The 22,111-nt window shown below is 37.1% G+C and overlaps 1 protein-coding gene across 1 annotated transcript in view; it reads right to left on the reverse strand.

Moving 5' to 3' along the window:
- Positions 1–22,111, reverse strand: part of Abca13 (ATP binding cassette subfamily A member 13) — a gene marked incomplete at both ends in the record, with an annotated part of 188,208 nt that overhangs the window by 78,874 nt on the left and 87,223 nt on the right. Inside the window, 2 exon segments of the mRNA XM_058573520.1 lie at positions 9,863–9,953; positions 12,677–12,790. Of these exon segments, the coding sequence (XP_058429503.1) occupies positions 9,863–9,953; positions 12,677–12,790 (205 nt within the window).

Consider the following 22,111-nt stretch of genomic DNA (forward strand, 5'->3'; position numbering starts at 1 on the left):
GCTAGCAGATGATGCATCATAGCCCCAAGTCATAGGCCACTATACAGAGGGCATATGTGCCTCCCACTCTTAAAGCATGTCTGAGAGAAAGCCGCCTTCTCCCCATTGTTCTGGAAAAATGCTCACCTGGTTGGTGTGATGTTCACGGCAGAAGGGGCTCCACCCACCCTCTCCCTCATGACATCCAGAGAGAGTCTCTTTCCCCACTCAGGATTTTATAAAGAAGAGAATTGGAAAGAACTGAACATACATGAAAATATGCCAAAAAAGACACAGCCAATCATAAAACTACATGAATAAAATCACTGTGTGGAATAGCTATTAGTTGCCCATGACCACTGCATTGGCTATGGGGACCTGCATATTCTAGTCTCAAGCAGTTGGTGGACATCAGCTTCTGGAACAGCCTCTCCAAAAGCACTATAAAAAGCGAGGTTACAACTTGTTCCCATAAGAGAAAAGTAGCTCAGGCTACAGTCCAGCAGCATCAAACATGGAGACATGTAATTGACTGGCAGTTTTCATTTCTCAACAGTTTCACAGTCAACAATTTTTATGGTTTAGGGCTAGAAAGAATATTTGCCTGTTTGGATGATGCAACCAGAGAGGAACTAGAGGGATCCCAAGTCAGGGGTCCTCCACCTCTCTGTGTCCTGAAGCCCCCACAACTAGGAAGGTATTTTCTACTTTGGAGAATGGGAGGGAGCCTACCACAGAACATCTTGGGAGCCCTCAGAGAGGTTCTGAGCCTCAGAGTTAATGGCATGGCCTTGGCATTGACCTGGAATGCTAAAAAGGATGGCTATGGTCTATTCTGGCCTCCATACACCCTTCCCTGCCTGGTACCAGACCCTCCTCACTGGACAGAAAGGCACAGGGTGCTGGTTTCAACAGTTTCTAGTTATGGAGCTCCCTGGGCCTGGATATGGAAACAGGTCCTTTGCTGTCTGGGTCTTCTAGTCTAAGTGTCAAATAGAGTTGAGTACTTCCTCACCACTCCCCAGTGGGCAGCTATGGATGTTTAATCCTCATCCTGTTTATGAAATGGGAATGATCATAATCTACCCTGTAATTATCATCTTAAGGTAAAATTAAATAAAGCAAGTAACACATCTTATCCTCACTGTGTCTGGTACAGAGTGAGCATGCAACCAAAATTCCACAATATCAGAGTTATTAATATATAAAATTGATTTATAATAGAGGCACAGGAAAAAAACACACTGCCTTTAACTTGCTCTAAGTCTCGGATATTGGCTCAGGTAACATGGCATGATTTAAGCAATGTTCTGGGTGGCAGGTGGATTTTCAGGCTTCTACCCACCCCACACCCACCTCACCCAAGATGGAAAGTTCAGTGTTCCCATTCATCTGTTCTGGAGAGATAGATGGCTGCACGCTGGCCTGGCTTGGCTGATGCAGGAATAAAACTGACATTAGTAGTTCCTCTATGTCCCTCTCCAAGATGGTACCGTGTGTCTGAAACTGCCCTTGGCTGGTGACCCCAGCATGCAGTATTGACCTCTCTAATTTCCACTGCAGACACTAGTGAAAAAGGAGAGAATAGGGTGGAAAATGCAAGGAGACAACAGAGATCCTGAATAAGTCTTTACAAGGTAAAATTTTTGTGAAATGACATTGGTGCATATGAGAAAAAATATATTGCATTAGTCTACTGCCCATTAATTTAGTATAAAATTATTTATCCAATTTCCCCCAAATGTTGAAGAAAAAGTGATGCCTGTACACAATTCATCATATTGTCTCCATGACTATCTATGAGGTCTGGTACCCTGCCTGGCACCTGCTATAGTCTCCACATATCAGGGTCTAGAGATGTCTTTTTTTGCTGTGAAATGCTACTTCAAGGTGTGGTATTTATGGGTTATGCAGTGACTGTGATGAAAACTCCCTTGGAGATTCTGTTGTTTTCTAAATAGTAGGAGTATAGAGCTACACTTGGATATTCTTATGTGCAATGATAGTGTTGGGAGCCATCAAAACATAAGACACCTGAGTGCTGCAAAATTGACAAGACACAGCTCCACTCCAGTAGCAGTTCTTCTATTTATTCCATGTCTAACATCAAAAAGTTATTCAGTCTTTCAAAGTTTTAGTTTCCTTATTTATAGCATGAGTAAAGCAAACTATCCCCATGAGATTGTTGTGAAACTTAAAGTTTTATGCATATATGTACGTATGTGTGTTATATATGTATAAATTACCTATTTTTGATTCCTCTGAATGAAACTAAGCAGAGCATTTAAAAAAGAAAAGACCAGGGCTGGGGATGTGGCTCAAGTGGTAGTGTGCTTGCCTAGCATGCGTGAGGCCCTGGGTTCGATTCTCAGCACTACATAAAAATGAAAGATATTGTGTCCATCTAAAAAACTAAAAAATAAATATTTTTTTTAAAAAAGAAAAGACCAAAGAATGCATTATCCATTGTTGGGGAATTGAGCTTTTAAGACAGAGTTGGAGAGGTTTTTAAATTTTATAGGATGGATCAAATGGAGGGTATCTTTATATTGCATTGTTACATGCTGACCATTTGTTATGAAATATGTTTCCCTGTAAGTTTAGTTAGAAAATTTATCTGCATGTAGATCTGGATGTTAAATGCAATAAAGAGTGGCTTGACCTCAGTATATATAGTATAGCTTTAATTATCTTCCAGGGCAGGAATCAAAGCTAGCTGCTTTTTAAACAAGGCCTTAAGAAGCTGAATCATGTGTATAATTGGAAGGCATAAACACAGAGGTGGGAAAATACATGTGTGTGTGTGTGTGTATTTTCAGTCCTCTGTGCCCATAGTTCCATGTCTTTGGTTCTGCATCCATGGATTCAGCTGACTTCAGATCCAAAGTAGTCAAAAAAAAAACTGTGTCTGCACGGAACATGTGCAGACCTCTATCTTATAATTATTCTCTAGACAATATAGTACAAGGATTTTCATAGCATTTACATTTTATTTGTTATTATAAGTAATCCAAAGGAGGATGTGCATAGGTTATAATATACACCATTATATATAAGGGACTGAGCAACTGTGAATTTGGTATCTGTAGAGTGTCTTAGAAGCAATCATTTGTAGAAATCAAGAATAAAGGTTCACACACACACACACACACACACACACACATATATAATTAGGAATGAAAGCAAAAGCTGCTCATGAATCTCACTGGGTCTTGGAATACTATGTTGATCTCCTTCCTCTGAGAAGAAAGCAGCAATATCCTTGTTGGGTAACAGTTCCTGTACCATGTATTGACTGATAAAATGTAGTCAGGTATTAAATGCATGTGCTTTCACTGTGGAGACTTCCTGTGTTCTCTCTAACCTGCAGGATAAAGGAACACTGCTGAGGAAAAAGGGTGGAATGAAGAGGACAGGACTCTGGGGATGAACCCCCAGGAGCCTGAAACTGAGTCCTTGTCTTCTTGGATCACTCCATCTCCTATGGTATGCAGTAAGATATGGGACAAAGGAGAACATAAAGGGCCTTTGGAACAAGAGCAGTCATGAGAAAGATGCAAAGGCCCACTCTTAGTCCTACAGAACAAGACAAGAATCCTGTAGTTCACACATAGGTTAACATAGTATGAAATTCTGCTATAATTTGGTTTCAAATTCTAGATAACAATAAAAGATGGCCATCGTTTTCCATCCAATGATTATAACTAAGGATCCTTGGCATAGCAAGAATTAGCAAAAGCAGACTGGAGAATTTAAGAACCTAATCATTTTCAACAAGTGACTCCAACCTATTGCTTTAAGGGGATGATTCTTAATCCATGCATGGCAGACACTTTGAGCCTACAATGCATCGTGATAGATTGTCCTACACATTGTAGGATGTTTGGTAGTACCCAAGCCTCTTCCTATCAGATACCAGTAACATCTCACCAGCTGTGACAACCCAAACAACCTCCACACATTGCCAGTTGACCCTGGAGAATGTCAGCTGAGAATCATTGATCTAAACTGAATCACAATAATTTCCACTTACATAAAAATGTCCAGTCAGATTTTAACATCAATGGGTAAGAAAATTCTTCAAAGAACTCAAAATAAGTCAACAACAACAAAAAAAAGGTAACAACAACAATAACCCTAAAGATAAAAATGACTTTATCTTTTAATTGGAGGTAAAAATATCACAGAAATAATGACAAGAAAATTTCCCCTAATTAAAGGTTGATAGTCTTTAGATTAAAAGAACTTAATATCATTGAAGAACTTTCTGCTTAGTGTAACAGAGAACAACTTATCCCTGACAAATTTTTCTACTTAGAAAATACAAATGACACTTTAAGAATCTTTATAAAGTCTTTAAAAAGCTACCAAGGTACCAAAGACTTGAAGGTCCAAGATCTTTGGTGAGAAAAGGAAAATGTCTGCTATTTGATATCACCAAGGACTGGGAGGATTCATCTCCAGCAATCCCAATACAGCTTTAACTCCAGGGACAACACAGCATGTGGACCCTGGAAAATATCAGCTTTTGTTGTAGTATCTTAAGGAAGCTACTCAGGGACAAAAGCAAACTATAAATCAATCCTGTTTAAAGAAGAGAGAGTGGGCCTACCATAGCTCTCTGCCAGAAAGAGCAAAATGACATTATCTGAAGAAAGTTAACACTATCTGGAGACCCAGATAGATATTTTTTTTATAGATAATGCCTGATATTTAATGAAAAAATATCTAATGTTCCTAGAGATAAAACTAAATAATCAAAAAACAAGAGAAAAAATAGACTTTAAAAACAATTCACAAAAAGAATGAATTGTTATAGTTCACAACATACACTTCAAAATATGATTATTATTTCTAAAAGTTAGGTTGAACTAGAGGAATCTTTAGTAGAGAACTAAAATCTCTTTTTTAAAAAAATGTAAATATGAATGGAAAATACAATAACTGAAATTTAAAAAAAGTTATATGGGAATGTCTATTATCAAATTAGACTCAACTAAAGAGAGAATTAATAGATTCAAAAACTGACAAAAAATTCACAAGCTGAAGCAGAGAGAGAAAATAAAAGGTTGGAAAACATTGAAAAGAATATAAGAACAATAGGGATAGTATGAAAAATTTTAGTCATGTTTAATTAGAGTTGCAGAAAAGGACAGAGAGAAATGGTCAGAAGAAATATTTTATCACATAATGGCCACAACTTTTCCCTAAGCTATCAAGCCACTGATTCAAGAAGTGCTACAAAACCATGCAATTTTTCTCTTAAAAAAATACCAAATCAAGTCATACTAAAACTTCTGAAAAGGAAAGGGAAGAAATAGGAAAAAAAGAGTGGGGAGAGGAAACAAGGAGGGAGAGGGAAAAGGAAGGGAGAAGAAGAGAGAAAGAAAGAAAGGAAGGAAAGGAAGAATTGAAATACTAATGGGGAAATATAAATATCTCATATATGTTCTCAGAAGAAAATAAAATACAGTATCAAAATATATAAGACCAAAATTAACAGAACTTACAGGAGAAACAGATCTACAATCATAATGGAAAATTAATAACTGATAAAACAAGCACACAGGATACACAGGATTGTACTCAACAGTAGCAGAACCATTGTATACAGAAACCAATGTTAACCATGTGTATAGACATTAAGCGAGTCTCAAGAGATTTGAAACAAATGTCATCATTTTGATAGAGTACATTCTCTGACCACTGTGAAGCAGAGATATAAAGATAATAGAAAATCCAGATATGTAGAAACTATAGTCTTTTAAATTACCCAAAACACAAAAAATTATACTAGATATGAAAAAAATAGTTTTAATTGATAAGGTAAGTGGAACATATCAAAACTTGTGAGATGCATTTAAGGCAATGTTCAAAGGGAAATGTTTAATCATATATATATATGTGCATATATATAATAACATAATATGTATTAATATAGAAAAGATTAAAATGATGGAAATTGATGATATAAGTATCCAACTCAAGGAGTTATTTGGAAAAAAGGAAAGAAAAACCAGACACAGTGGCACACACCTCTAATCCCAGTGGCTTAGAAGGCTGATGCAGAAGGATGGCAAGGTCAAAGCCAGTCTCAGCAATTTAGCAAAGCCTTAAGCAACTTATCAAGACCCTGTCTCAAAATATAAAAAAAGCTGGGGATGTGGCTAAGTGGTTGAACATCTCTGAGTTCAATCCTTGGTAAATGACAACAAAAACAAAATAACCACCAAAGATCATAAAATGATGAGGCCAATACAGAAAAGACCCAAAATTAATGAAATAGAAAATAAGCATAAAGAGATAATGCAATAAATCAAATATTTTTGTGAAAATATTAATAAATATTGATATTTTCTAACAAGACTGATAAAAAGGGGGGTAGGGAAAGAGAGAGAGTACACAAATCATTGTTCTTAAAAAAATTAAGAATAAAATATTTCCACCAAGTCTTCAGATTTGATGAGACTGCTAGGTAAAATTACTCCGATTTTTTTTTTCCTTTTTGCACCCATCTTTCAGATGACATTTTTGAATATGAGCCAACACAACATGGAAATAAAATAAAAATGAAGATGTGGACCCCAGGAATTGTGTTAGCTCATGCCCAGACAGCAAAGAATTCCCAGGAAAGCAGCCCAGTGATGGTCAGAAGGATCAATTGCCTTTGCAAGGGTGGGAGGGAGGGAGGAGCTCTGACAGCTGTCTGCATAGACAGAAGGACTAAACATAAAGAAGAGATTGGCACAGTGGGGGCAGGGTAAGGAAGAGCAAATGTTGCATGTAAAAGCAAGAAAACAAGAATCTTCAGGAAAGGGGGAACATTGTAAAAAAGGAAATTTCATTATCATGCATAGCCTAGTTCTTCATAGGACAATATTTATCTAGTCATTATGTTTTATTACAACTAGAATGGTCATATAACCATAGTGGGAGCAACCAGGCGGGGAAATGGTGTGATGCAGAACTCAATCTCCATCCTTCAGAACAGGAAATCTATTGATAATTCCTACAATGAATAAATCAAGAAAGACTACTATAGGCATATCATTTAAGGCTATAATAACCAATCCAGAAGAAATCACTAAATAAGTTTAAAGCAGTTCATACTCAGGAATAAAAATGGAAGGAAGGGGCTCAGAACACTCTTAGTAACAAAGTCAATAGTTTTGAATATGAAGAACCTTTTCAATAGAGTTTTTACAAACCATTTTAAAAATGATAAGGATAATATGATCATTTTTGTCAAAATGCACATACCTGCACTCACGTAAGTACATATAAATCTGTCTGAAAAAGAACTCCAAGGCTTTTACAATAGCTATCTTTGATGAGATGAAGAGTGGCTTTTTCTTCTGGTTTATTTGTATCTTGTAATGGTTCTATGACAGATATATATTGCTTGTATGATAAGCAAAAAAAAGTAAAGTTAGATAATGTATAAAATTCACACAGTGGGTAGGAAAACATTCCCAGGGATTGCATTAATATAATTTCAAATAGTCATTTTAGGGCAGTCTCCAGATACTGGTTATAGGATGAATAAATATATGTATGATGAAGGTCTAAATTTTAAAAGGATGTATGCAGAAAGGTGAGTGAATTCTTTAGCTAAGGAGTTATAAATGGGATGTGCAGGGTCCAGCTCAGAGTTAGAGCACTTGCCTAGCATGCATAAGGTCCTCAGCATCACAAAAATCAAAAACTGAATAGAAATTTGCCTCTCCTCTATGATCAATCCTCCACAACCAGAGCCTTGCAGGGTGCCTGTCTTCACACTGTGCTTGTTCATGAAGGGCTGTGCAGTGTCACTTGGAAAATAACCCATTCCCTCCTAGCTGATAAGAGGATCTTCAGTCCCCAAATTTGGGACAGGGGAAGGAATTTACTTCATAATCTGAATCTTCCATGTGAATCTCACATTTTGGGATCCCACACACTTGTAGAGAAATGTCTGAATTTCTGAATTCCTCTTAATTTTATAATATAAGTTTATATATAGAAAAAAACTATTCAAAAGCAATGTTGTTGTTTTGGTTTGGATATGAGGTATCCCCCAAAAGCTCATGTGTAGGCACTGCAGGAAGGTTCCGAAGAGAAATGATTGGGTCCTAAGAGTTTTAACCCAGTCAGTGAATTAATCCTGATGGGGCTAACTGGGTGGTAACTGAAGGCAGGTGGGGTGAGGCTGGAGGAGGTGGGACTCGGGGATGTGGCTTTAGAGTATATATTTGTATCTGAAGGGTGGAGTTTTTCTATTTCTCTGCTTTCGAATTACCATGTGAGCTGTTTCCCTCTGCCACAATCTGCCGTCATGATGTTCTGCCTCACCTCAAGCCCCAAGGAATGAAGCCGGCTGTCTATGGATTGAGACCTCTGAAACCATAAGCATCCAAATAAACTCTTCCTCCTCTATAATTGTTGTAGTTGGGTCCTTTAGTCACAGAAGCAAAATAGCTGACTGAAACAGTTGGTTCTCAGCAGCAGCATTTTGAACAAATGGGACCCAAGTACATTGCATACTGTAAGACAACCAAATCAACATCCACACCACTGCAGGTGCAAAGGGATGAGACCATGCATGTTCTGGACCAAAAGTCTCTTGGACTTCTGTCAATCTTTGGTTCCAACAACACAAGATGGGAGCCTTGTTATGAATAAGCTTTTCAATTAAGACATGTTTTACAAAAAAAATGTTTTAATTGAAAATATTATTTAGGCAGTGACATTTATTTTGTAATACAGATTAAGCATCCTAAAATCATAAAACCATCTGAAATACTTCAAAATCTGAAACTTTCAGAGTGCTGAAATGAACCATAGGTGGAAAATTCCATACTGTAAAGCTGTAGTTTTACAAGCATAGTGATGCTTGTAAATTATCATGTGCCTTTTAACTGTATATGAGGTATACGTGAAGCATAAGGAATTTTGTCTTTAGACTTGGGTCCTATCCCCAAGCTAATACATTATGCCTATTCAAATACTCCAAAAATCTAAAAACATCCCAAATCTCAAATAGTTCCAAGTATTTCAGGCAAGGGATACTCAACCTGTATTATTAACTTCAATTAAGTGGTACATTCACCAAATACTTTTTTCATAGAAGGGAAGTACTATGCCTAATAGAAAACCTTGACTTCTTCTAAGCCACTTGCTTCAAGCAGATCTGAGCCTTGTCCCTTGCACAAAGCAGAATGCCAATGTACCAGAACCAGAAAACTGACATACAACTTTTTCTTGTCTCCAGGTCCCCCAGCGGGGTTAGGCTACTGACCTTGGCATGCCCTTGACATGCCCCTTGTCATATTCCTAACAGAGTCTTGATTCTGTCTCACTGTCACTGCTTCTAAGCATAGGCATCCCATCTTCTGCAAAGTGCTGTGGGACCAAAATAGCTCACACTCCTCTCCAGATCCCTGCATGGACCTGCTGTCTTTGTATCTTCTATTTGTGAAACACCTAAATGTATTCATGGATTGTAGTAGAAGTATAATAAATGTTTGATAATTGGTAGATTTTTTTAATCTGATTTCCACATTTTCAAGTCAATGCAACTGCTTTCAATATACTATTAACTCAATATTAACTTTTTCATACACTTGCTTTGTAACTCAGAGTTTTTTCATTCTAATCAGAAGCCTTCCTTTTTAACTAAGTTCTTTACAAGTCAAACCCTGAATCATCAAATCAGAAAACTACAGGTATGCACAAACTTTGGAGTGTATTTAGTTCAAGCATTTCAGGTTACAGATAAGAACATAGAAACCAAAAGGACAAGTAACCTGGAAATATCACCCAGAAACTTCATGACCAAAGGGGAAGACCCACAGAGCAGAGTCACTGAACAGATGAATCCTGACCTGTGCATCAGCTCACTCACCATAAGTCTGGAGGTTTTCAGTGAGTTTGTCCACATCAATGTGAAACTGGCTTTCTACAAATTTTCTTATGATTTTGTTGTTCAGCGCTTCCTAAAGGAAAATGGTAGAGCTTTAAAAAAATAATTGTTTCATGTTTCCTTATTGAATAACTTACTAGACTTATTCAATGTTTCATCTTATTGGAAAAAGGCAAACCAAATACACTTTAAGAGAAGTTCTAAAACATCACATAAATAAGGAGTTAACATTTGATTAAGTCTTCACCTTGAAAAACCAAAGTAATGATTATGAAATTTTAGGGTATTATTATAATGATGTGCTAATACTGAAAATGAGAAATAAATTAATTAGTGACTTTTTGGGCAAATTTTTCTAATGGAGCTATGTGGAGATCCTTTACTTTCTATATGATCCCTTCCTTCACATGACTTTTCCACAGACTGGTTGTAAAAAAGGATCATCCAAAACACTGAAGAAGGACTCTGACTTTCCCTCGGCCCTCTTTTAAGCCTATAATGTGCAAATCCTCATCTTTGGAAGAAACGTTCATTGCATCATCTGTACCACTGTCCTCCCATTATCAGTGGCTCTAACACTATCCCATTTGTCAAAGGTATTACTAAGGAGATTTCTCCAAAATGATTGTCATCACCTTAATGAAAGTTTGCATCTTGATTTTGAAATTAGCATGCATTTACTTTCATTGTTCGTCTACATCCAACATCTGACAAAAAAAAAAAATGCTGATACTGAGGCTGAATACAGAATGAAAAAGTGAGATTAATTTTGGAATTTACTAGTTCCTTAGAGAATATTTATATGTTATGCACGCTTTGTTGCCCCACATAAGCTCATACTTGGGAATTTCATGTTAGGAATTCTCAAATAGCATGTACCTTCTGCATTCCTCATACTTGCTTCACTTCACATGATGATTCTACCTAATTACGTGTGAGGATGACAAGACTTTATTATGAAATCTGAGTGCTTGTACTTTTTTTAAAAAAATCCTATCTTCTTTCTTTGGATATTAGTTATTTGCCAGATAACATACAGGGTACTTTGTTATACATTATGTCATTTAATCTCAGGGACACTCCATGCGGAAATTACTGTTGCCTTTTACTGATGGGGAAAACAGGACTAAATCATGGGCATCGCATAAAGGCACCAACACCTCCATCTAGTGGCAGAACCAAGTTTGGACTTCAGTACAGACACTGGTAGCTCTCCCTGAACATGATGCCAATGCTAAGAAATAGGATAAGACTTATGTGATTCGTTGTAAGATAAAAAGTTCTTCAGGTGATTGGATATGTGGCTGTAATTTCTGACATGACTACGGAATAAACGGCACTCAGCTGAACTACAGACTTCCAAAGGACCTGCCCAGTGTTTGAGGCAGGGTTAGTTACATCTTTATGTCATCAAGGTTCTTTGCATACTGTCAGCTTGGCACTTCACATAATATTGTGTGTCACTATTTGCAGTGGCAGCAGAGTCCTTATCAAAATCTAAACTATTTACTACCTGAACCATTGCAGAAAAAAAAGTCTGCTGATCTATTTATTAACAACTTAATCCATGAGCAAACAAATTAAAGAAGAATAACAATACAATAATAGCTAAGGAATATACCTGAGCGAATTTTAAAAATGAGCATCGTAGACCTCCAACTACAAGGAACAGAAGGGACCAAGTTCCCACTGTTGCATTCTGCATGCACCGGATTGCCCGGACTCTGCACCTCCACAGACTGCTCCTGGACAAGGACCATCATGGTAGGCCCACTCCTAGGAGCCACTGGGACTCGGGACCCAGGACTCCTCTGTTGATAACCAGCCTTATCTCGACAGCTCCTTCACAGCCTTGCCCAGTGTTCATTCAATTGCAGGGCTGACCAGAATACCCCCCACCTTCTCTCCAGGTTTGATTTGCATCACTGTTGGAGATGACCTTGCCAAAAAACTTTGCCAGCTCCCTCTTTTTTTAAGAGCCATTTCTCATAATAAAATTCTTGCATAGAATCTCACCTTGGCATCTGCTTCTTGGAGGACCTGGAATCACACTGCAGTATTTCCTCTGTGTCACAACTTATTTCCAAGTGCCTTACATATCCCATCTCACTTAGACCTCATAGCTACTATTATTTCCTCATTTCACAAGTATGAGGCCCACAGCCCAGAGAGGTTCAGCAACAAGTACAAGATCACACAGGTGGTGGAATGCAGAGGAATTTGGACTCAAACCCGAATGATCTGGATCTGCATTCCACAACCTGAACTACTTGTCTGATAGGTAAAGAATAAACCAAACGTGAACCAAAATGCAGACCTATTTTCTCTGGTCAGATCTAACATAAGCTAGGATTTCAAAAATTCCCTAAAAATTTACTAGGTAAACTATCTGTTTAGCTGTTAATGATGGTCGCACTCTGAAGAAGCCATTTAAAATCGTAACCCACTTATTTTGTCAACATTAGGTTGTCAATACAGAATCTTAGGAAATGATAACAAAAAATAGATTTGTAATTGGGAAGAATGCAAACTCTTTAAAATAAATTTAATATGGAATTGGTAAACATTATCAAATTATTCATCATTCACATAATAGCACTGTTTTGCATGGGTAGACACTGAAAAGACACAAGAAGTTCTTACATGAATCCAATCTTATGTCAATTCCACTCTTCATCTGGGAAAACCATGCCTGATAGGACTTTGTAGAATCTTCTAGAGGGCTTCTCCAATGTCTCAGACAGACTCTAGCAGGCAGCTCTCCCAGCCTCAGTGGCTAAGGCACTCACCACTCACCTGCAGTTGGCTGAACATCTGGCCATTTCCACTTCCCTGGAAAAGACTTGATAGCTTCAGTAGTGTTTCTGATAAAATTTTTAGATGGTCCACAAAATAAAAAGTGTAATTAGCCTGCAAAATGAAGCACATTCAAATATGTCTCTTAATTAGTTGTTACATTAAGATGAATCTCCAGCCCTGTAGCAACTACAAGATCAACAAGCATTTTATACCACATGGTCACAAGAGCAAAGCCCTGCCATTTCCCCTGCAGACTGGCTGACACCTCACTCCATAAGCTTCTAAGAGAACTCTCAAGACCCCTATCCTTGGCTCTTCCCATCTCTTACTTCCTGCCTGTTCAGCATTCTATCTCTAGTAGTAGACCATCTTTTGGGTACAGCATACAGCCCCAGTACATACTAACCAAATAAAACAATGCTTGTCTACATTTCCCCCTGAAAAATATGTTCTCAGGTAAGATCCACTTATTTGTTTTATGGTATTTGACACGGAGGAAGATAGAGTAAAACTAGTGCACTTATTCCTTTATTGTTATTGGCTGAGCACACTGGTATAAGACTTTTGTAAAATAAGTTGGCATCATAAAAACATGCAGTCACAGATCCATAAAAGAATTCACGTCTTTTTCTTTCAAGATAAAAATATTATATCCTAACAAAATAATTTGATTACAATATAAAGTTGTATCCAGGAAAATGTCAACTGTAACATTATTATATTTAATAATAGTCTGAAAATACTGTCAATGCCAAAAACACACTCATAGAGGAGGGTTTGAGAGTCCACCACTATCTCCTGAAGGTCACTAGGAGAATCTTCTGGTGGCTAAGAGCTGAAGAGCAGCCACTATAACAAATAGAGGAAAACTGTAAGTCAACTTTAGCCTTCTAGAAAAATAGAAGTGAGAACTGTTGTATATATTAAGATGAATTAACATTTTCATTTGGCACAAGACCTTGTACATAAAAATTATTAAAAATGCATACAATTTTTAAATTAACAAATTGAAATTTTAAAACACTATGAATAATGAATTTCAAAAAGTTATTTAGAAAAAAAATATATACAAAATAATGATAATAATATTGGCTATCAAAATATATTGGATATAACCAAAATTCTGATTCACTTATGTTTGTTAAAATTAAAAAGTGAAAGGTAGACTCCTATAGCACAAGAATTAAAACCAAGAATCAATAAATGGGATGGAATCAAACTAAAAAGTTTTTCTCAACAAAAGAAACAATCTTTGAGGTGAACAGAGAGCCTGCATCTTGGGAGCAAATCTTTACCCCTCACACATCAGATAGAGCACTAATCTCTAGGGTATATAAAGAACTCAAAAAGCTAAGCACTGATAAAACAAATAACCCAATCAACAAATGGGCCAAGGATCTGAACAGACACTTCTCAGAAGAGGATATACAATTAATCAATAAATAAATGAAAAATGCTCATCATCTCTAGCAATCAGAGAAATGCAAATCAAAGCTACTCTAAGATATCATCTCACTCCAGTCAGAATGGCAGCTATTATGAAGACAAACAACAATAAGTGTTGGCAAGGATGTGGGGGAGAAAAGGTGCACTCATACATTGCTGGTGGGACTGCAAATTGGTGCAGCCAATATGGAAAGCAGTATGGAGATTCCTTGGAAATCTGGGAATGGAACCACCATTTGACTCAGCTATCCCTCTCCTCAGTCTACACCCAAAGCCACATCAATGTTTATAGCAGCACAATTCACACTAGCTAAACTGTGGAGCCAACCTAGATGCCCTTCAGTGGATGAATGGATAAAAAAATGTGGCATATATATATACAATGGAATTTTATTCAGCAATAAAAGGGAATAAAATCATGGCATTTGCAGGTAAATGGATGGCGCTGGAGAAGATAATACTAAGTGAATTTAGCCAGTCTCAAAAAAACAAATGCCGAATGTTTTCTCTGATATAAGGAGGCTGACTCATAGTGGGGTAGAGAGGAAGAGCATGGGAGGATTAGATGAATTCTAGATAGGGAAGAGGAGTGGGAAGGAAAGGGAGGGGGCTAGGGATTAGCATGGATAGTTAAATGTGATGGATATCATTATCCAAAGTACATATATGAAGAAACAAATTGTGTGTCAACATTCTTTATATACAGAGATATGAAAAATTGTGGTATATATGTGTAATAAGAATTATAATGCAAAAAACAACAAAGTACATGTATAAAGACATGAATTGGCATGAACATACTTTATATATAAAGATATGAAAAACTGTAGTCTATATATGTAATAAGAATTGTAATGCATTCCACAGTCATGTATTTTAAAAAATAAAATCAATCAAATAAAAAAAAATCAAGGAAAAGAAAAAAAAATTGTTTCTTAAAAGTTTATGTTTATTAAAAAAAGTGAGAGGTAATCAAAAAGCATTAATTTAAAATATCAATAAAATAATAGTACAGGAAATGTAAGGAAAGCAGAAATAAGCAATTAGCCAAGATAAATTTTAAAAATGAATTACTTTAAGAAAAAGATAAACATTAAGTACATGAGATATTCCTCTCAATAAATAACACAATATCTCTGGAAAGTTGAATTTTCAATTATTTAATATTTGCTGAAATCTTAGGATACATCTAAATCATTTAACATAAAATAATATTGATAAATATAATAAGCTATTAATGTTAATTTTTCAAAATATTTTAAAGCATTAAAATTTAAATAATTAACAAATAGTTAATGTTAGAAAACAAAGATAACAGATGTGAGAAAAGACTTAAAACATACAGATCTATGATCATATATTTTTAAATCTCAGCAAAATGTGTTTTAAGATTAAAATGACAAATTACTAATAAGCTATAGAAAACCCTCATACACAACAATATGGTGATTGTGTCAACTGAACAAGTCTGGAAACAATGACCCGTCTGGTGAGTCTCTGTACCTACAAGAATGTGACTTTCAAATGCCTGTTCCTTCAGAATAAATTAGAACCTGTTGGGATATTTCCAATTCCAGATCAACAAGAGCTTGGAGTTGCACCAGACAGCAAGACGGCCATAAAAGACCACTCAAGTCATGTTAGGAAATCTAGGAAGAGGTCTTGCCAGACAAGATACAGTAAACTCCTTCCTGCTCTCATCTCTAAGTACCCCATTCACCTTGGAAGCAATGCAAGAGACCTCCACAGAGCTCTAAAGAAGAAAAAGGACAGCATCCCACTCACTGACCTCAGGATGGGAGAAGCAACATAGCAAGAGGGAGTCATGAGCTCTATCCAAGAGAATTTGCCCCAGACCCTGCATTTCCCAACCAACAACCCAGCAACAGAGGGCAGGCCAACCAGGCTCATTCTTGCCTGACTGGACTGGAGTCTTACAGAAAACATGAGGTCAGCCCCATAAGACCAATGAGAGGGTGAGTTGGGACATCCACTAATGACAGGTAGCCAGGAAATGACTCTATTTCCCCCAGGGAGGGGAATGGAATGTTAGGGTGGACCAGCACAGAGCTCCTGACACAACAAGCCCCCCGCCCCCAACACTGAGCAGCCTGAGGCATCAGCAAATGTCATCGTGCCACACATGGCAGAGCCTAGAATCATTCCCTGCCCCTACAGTAGGAGGACTCCTCACAGGACAAAGACCTGGCCTGCTAAGTCCTCTCCTTCTCTGACCTCCCAACACTCCAGTCCCCCATGTGGAGGCATATAGACTCAGGGCTGGAGAAAACCTATCTGTCCCTCAGGGAGTAATGGGAGCTCCTGAAGTACCACATAAATCAAATAGACCAAACAGCACCATGGAAACTATGAAAATTAAACCATTATTAGAGCAACAGTCTACAAGTAGGCTAAGACCTGTGTATTAAATCTAAGTATGATAACTGCAAAAATAAGAGGTTATTTCATAAGGCACAAAGTATTCTAATATAATAGCCAAAATGCTCAGGTCATGGGGCTGCAGCTTTAGCTCAGTGGTAGAGCACTTGTCTAGCACATGTGAGGCACTGGGTTTGATACTCAACACCACACAAAAATAAATAAATAAAATAAAGGTATTGTGTCAATCTACAACTAAAAAAAAAAATTAAAAATTTTAAAAATGCCCAGGTCATAATTAACAATCACCCAGCATTCAAAAAACTAGACTCTCTCTCTCTCTCTCTCTCTCTCTCTCTCTATATATATATATATATATATATATATATATATACACATATATATATGCAATCAATTTATACCATTATTAAAATAAATCAGACACTGTAATGATATGGCTAGTATTATTATAAAATAGTCACAGTAAAAATGTTTTGACAATTACACATCACTTTAAAAAAATGAAATAGTAGAAAAATCTCACTAAAGAAAAAGAAGTCATAAAAGAACTACATGGATACTAAAGGCCTGGAAAAAATGCAACAGTAATAAAAACTCATAGCATTGTCTCATAACAAGAGAGGAGATGACAAGATAGAATCAATGAACTTGAGGAATAATCAATATACTTCACCCAACCTGAGCAATAGGGAGAAAATGGATTGATTAAAAATGTGAGTTTCAGGGACCTGTAGGACAATAACACGATTCAATATTGGTATCACTGGAGTCTCAGGAGCAAAAGGGAAACAGAATGGGCTAAGAAAGAGTATTAGAGGAAACAATGAGTGAAAAACTTCCTAGAGTTTGTGGGATATAAACCCCTATGACTATAGAATGAACTGAGAGAAATCTACAGCATGCCACACCACAATTAAACTTCTAAACACTGAAGACAAAAAAAATCCTTAAAGCCAACAGAGAAAAATGACATGCTACCTATAGGGAACTCAATGTGATGGTTAGCAGCTAAGTCATCTGACATCACGGAAGCCAAAGGAAGTAAGCTGGTATTTTTTCATGCTGTAAGAAAATAATTTTTAATTACAAATTCTGTGTTTAGTATAAATATTTTTTCTGCAGTGAAGGGGAAATAAAGACATTCTCAGATGAAGGAAAACTAAAAAATATTGAAATGTTTTCTCAAACAAAAAGGAAATGTGGGAAATAATTTTAGACCAAAGGGAAAATAACTGAAAAAATAGAAATTCGGTTAAGCATTAGTATTCTATTCCTCATAAGTTTTATAAATTCTTTTGAATGGTTGAAAAATCATGACACTTTTGAGAGTGGACAATTAAAGATGGTCCCCAAATTACCGGGATTTGACACATTTTTTTTTTAATTTTATGATGATGTAAAAGTGACACACTTTTGGAAAAACTATAGTTCAAACTTTGAATTTTGATCTTTTTCCAGGTGAGCAACATGTGGTAGGATCCTCTCCCATGATGCTGAGCCCAGTAGTGAACCACAGCTCCCAGTTACAAGGACAAACAACTAATTCCCTACAGTGTCCTAATTTGCTAAGCTGTGATGTTCACTACGTTAGGTGTATTTCCTGCATTTCCAATTGAGAATATTTCTAATTTACAAAGGGGGCTTTAGTGGAGCATCACCCCATCATAAGTCAGGGAGCATCTGTGTACTGAAATATGAAAAAGTAAGGTGTCCTAGTGGAAATAAGGTTCTCACACTTGAGTCATAGTGGTAAAATGTCAATACCAATAGACTGTGAAAAGTCACACCTGTACTGCAATAAGCAGAACCACCTCTAAGAATGTACTGCAAAGAGATGCACCCAAAACCACTATAAATAAAACATTTTGTGGAATTGGGAATCTCAGGAAAGATTCAAATAATCCACAGAAAGAGCATGGACAGAGGAAATAGAGGACACAATGGCCAAAATCTGGAGCAACTCAGATGCCATATAATGTGCAAATGGTTAAACTGTAGCCAAGCACAATGGTGCATGCCTATAATCACAGCAGCTAAGGAAGCTGAAGCAGGAGGCTCCTGAGTTCAAAGCCAGCCTCAGCAATTTAGCAAGGCCCTAAGCAACTTGGTGAGATGCTGTCTCTAAATAAAATATAAAAAAGAGCTTGGGGATGTGGCTCAATGGTTAAGCACCTTGGATTCAATCCTTGGTACCAAAAAAAAAAAACAAAAAACTGTTAAATTGTGGCCCAAATATTATCATCACTAATATCTGTACAATATACATCTCTAGAAAATTCTGCTAAGTGAAAAAAATCAACTCCTAACAGTTACATATCATCTCATTCCGTCTATATGACAATCTAGAAATGATGAAATACAGAACAGACTAGTGGTTTTCAGGGTCCAGGAACCAGAAGAAGAGTGCTATAGGGACAAAGGAGGCACAGCCATAGAAACATGACATAAGAGGCCCTGTGGTGATAGCTGTTCTGCCTGAGTTCTAGTGGTGGATACACAAACCATGATGAGATTTCAGTAAAACTCAATGCTCATAGGCATACACACACACACACACACACACACACACACACACACACATATGCACAAGTGAAACTAGGGAACTCTGGGATCAGTGAGTTTACCAATGTCAGAACCCCTGTTGTGATATTGCACTATAGTTTTGTGAGATGTTACCATTAGGAAATTCAATGAAGGGCACTTGGGGTATTTCTTACAAGTGCATGTAACCTCAATAACCTCAAGATAAAAAGTCAATTTCCTAAAGGATATGTAAGCCTAACTGAAGAGGTGCCCACTGACCACAGATGGGATAATTTGAGCATCAAAGATAAAGATAAATAAAAACTGAAAATCATCAAATATAAATGTTTGAATTAACCTTATTTTTCAATTGATTACCTTCACAAGATGACTGAAAACCAATAAAGATCAGAGTTCTAAGTTCCACTTGAAAATGGTTCATGATTCTCAGATATCGCATGATTAAAGTCTTATACTTCTTTTCATCTCACTAGGAGATCCAATGACTTGAACTCTCTTCTCATCTATACACCACTTCCTAACTGCTAATTTTAGAAAATGGCTGTTTTCCCTCTTACTTGCAGTTATTTTGTTGTTATAATTGTTTAAAATATAGAGGGAAAAATTTTAAAACATTACTGAGTCAAAACATGAGATATCAGTTTTGGTTTTATTTTTTTCTGTTGCAGCCATTATTTTCTTATTATCTCACCCACTTCCCTCTCAAACCTTTTGCTTATTGTTCAAAGGGAAATTGGGCAGAAGAATTTTAGGATTTGGAAATTAAAGCTATTCAAAGTAAAAAAAAAGAAACGAAAAAGTTTCCTTCTTACTTTTCCAGAATCAGTAAGAGCAAAACCCAGGGAAGAAGCATCTCTTATTACCACTCAACCCCCTTCAGACTAGAAAAGCACACTTCTTTACCATCTTGGATGCATGGATGGATGGGTGAGTGGATGAGTAGGAGGAAAAGAAACAGGCTGCTCCGTGGTTCCAGAAACAAAGCAGCCTGTACCTTGACTATTGCACACAGAAAATATGGCTGGGTGGAACACCTAGAGGAAATATGGCCAGCACACACTGGCATGTGCTCAATTCTGTCCTCAATCCAAGACACAAATGCAAAACAACAGGCGATAATAAGGTAGAGATGTTCTGGGATTTCATCATGTACACTTTTCCATACCCTGTACTAAATTCCAAGCATTTAAAAGGGTCAGTGAGGATGTCGTCTCCCTTCCTACTCTTTCCCCCAGGAACCTGGTTCCAAACACAGAGGAAACACTGCTGTTGGCTCCTTGGGTGACTCCCTGAGGTCATGCACATATATTTAAAACAGGTGCAGACACTGTATTGCTTTTCTTCATTCAGGCTACCCACATTCTTGTGCATCTTGCCCAAAATTCATTTAACAGTAAGTTTTGTTGATTAGTATATATCTAACTCATTTTAGGGAGGTACTGGAGTTTTAACCCAGGGGTGCTTTACCACTGAGCTATAATCCTAGTTCTTTTCTTTTATTTTTTAATTTTGAGACAATGTCTCATTAAGTTGCTTAGGGCCTTGATAAATTGCCAAGATTGTCCTTGAACTTGCAATCCTCCTGCCTCAGCCTCCTGGGTCACTGAGATTACAGGTGTGTAGCATTGAGCCCAGCCTAACTCATTTTTTAACAAGTTGCTTAGTTTTTATTTTATGTATGTAGCAAAATTTAACCAATTCCCTACTGTAGTTCCCATCCCTAGAGCTTACAAATTATGACACTATATATATTCTTACTTTTATGTGTGAATTATATTAATTAACTAATTAATTTATTAGCCTTACATGTCTTTGTAATACTGATAAATAATCCCAAAATGGTCTCAAAGACATCAAACCAATATACTTCCACCAGCCAAATACCATCAACCAACAAAATATGTCCAACCTGAGGCCTTTCCCACTTTGATATGACATCCTATTTGAGTGTAGCTCATTATTAAGATTTACCTTTCTCTTTCTGTAGTAAGATTGATCAACTTTTCATTTGTTTGAAAGTCATCTTGGAGTGTTTTCTTTGTTTGAACCATATGTTTATATTCTTTGCTCGTTTTCAAGTATACTATTTCATTGATTAAAATATTATAAAATAAAACCTATTCCCAAGTGTACAGAATCTATGGCCAAGCAGCTCAGAGGGGAAGAAGACAGCATAAGAAGCCTAGTAACCCACCTGGAGAGTCATGGAGAAGACAATGCAAACCTGAGCCACCAACCCCCTCCAACCACCTCCTCTCCTATGACCATGTTTTAATTTCCCTCTATTCGTACACAGACAGCTGAAAAAATTAAGAGTTGGAAAAATTACTAACAATAACTTTCCTGTTTTCTCCTTCAGTAGAGAACAAATGACCCAGAAAACTCCAAGAAGGGTCAGAGCCCAAGGCATATTTGAGTCCTGACTCAGCCACGGACTGGTCACAAGACCTTGACAAAGGGTCTCAGAGATCCAGATTTCCACTGCCTTATTTGTGAAGTGAATATGGCAGTAATGCCTGTCTCTCACAGTGGTATACAGGGCTGCTGGTTTGTTTGGTGGCCTCCAGCTCATGGCCGTGAACATTAATTGCTGGAACTGGATCTGGAGGCCAGAAACATGGAAGTTCACAGAGGTGCAGGTTCTATAAAAGAGCCATGTCATGTCCGCCTCAGGAATCAGATGCTGTGTTTTCTCACAGAACAAGTACATCCACAGGACTCCCCATACTGGTTTCTCAGAAAACAGCTGTTTCACAGAGTTATCATTTCAAACAACTCTATTAACAAAATGTAATTACTTCTACTCTGGCAACATTCCTGAATTTCAATAAAATCATCCATATTGAACATTTTCTTTCACCTGAGAGCCTCACTCCAGACTGAACCACTGAAAACTTGCTTTGAGACCACTGATTTGATGCCTGAAGTCAGAAAGCAGATTGCTATGAATTCCATTCCCTTAGCAGGGCTCCCTGGGGATGACCTCAACCTGCCTGGAAGACTGGTGATCTCACAAGTCTCCTTCACAACCCTCTCTGTACA

The sequence above is a fragment of the Marmota monax genome, unplaced genomic scaffold (assembly GCF_021218885.2).
Source record: "Marmota monax isolate L192 unplaced genomic scaffold, Marmota_monax_Labrador192_F-V1.1 WCK01_AAM20220418_F8-fsc00656, whole genome shotgun sequence".
In the NCBI taxonomy this organism is placed as follows: Eukaryota; Metazoa; Chordata; class Mammalia; order Rodentia; family Sciuridae; genus Marmota; species Marmota monax.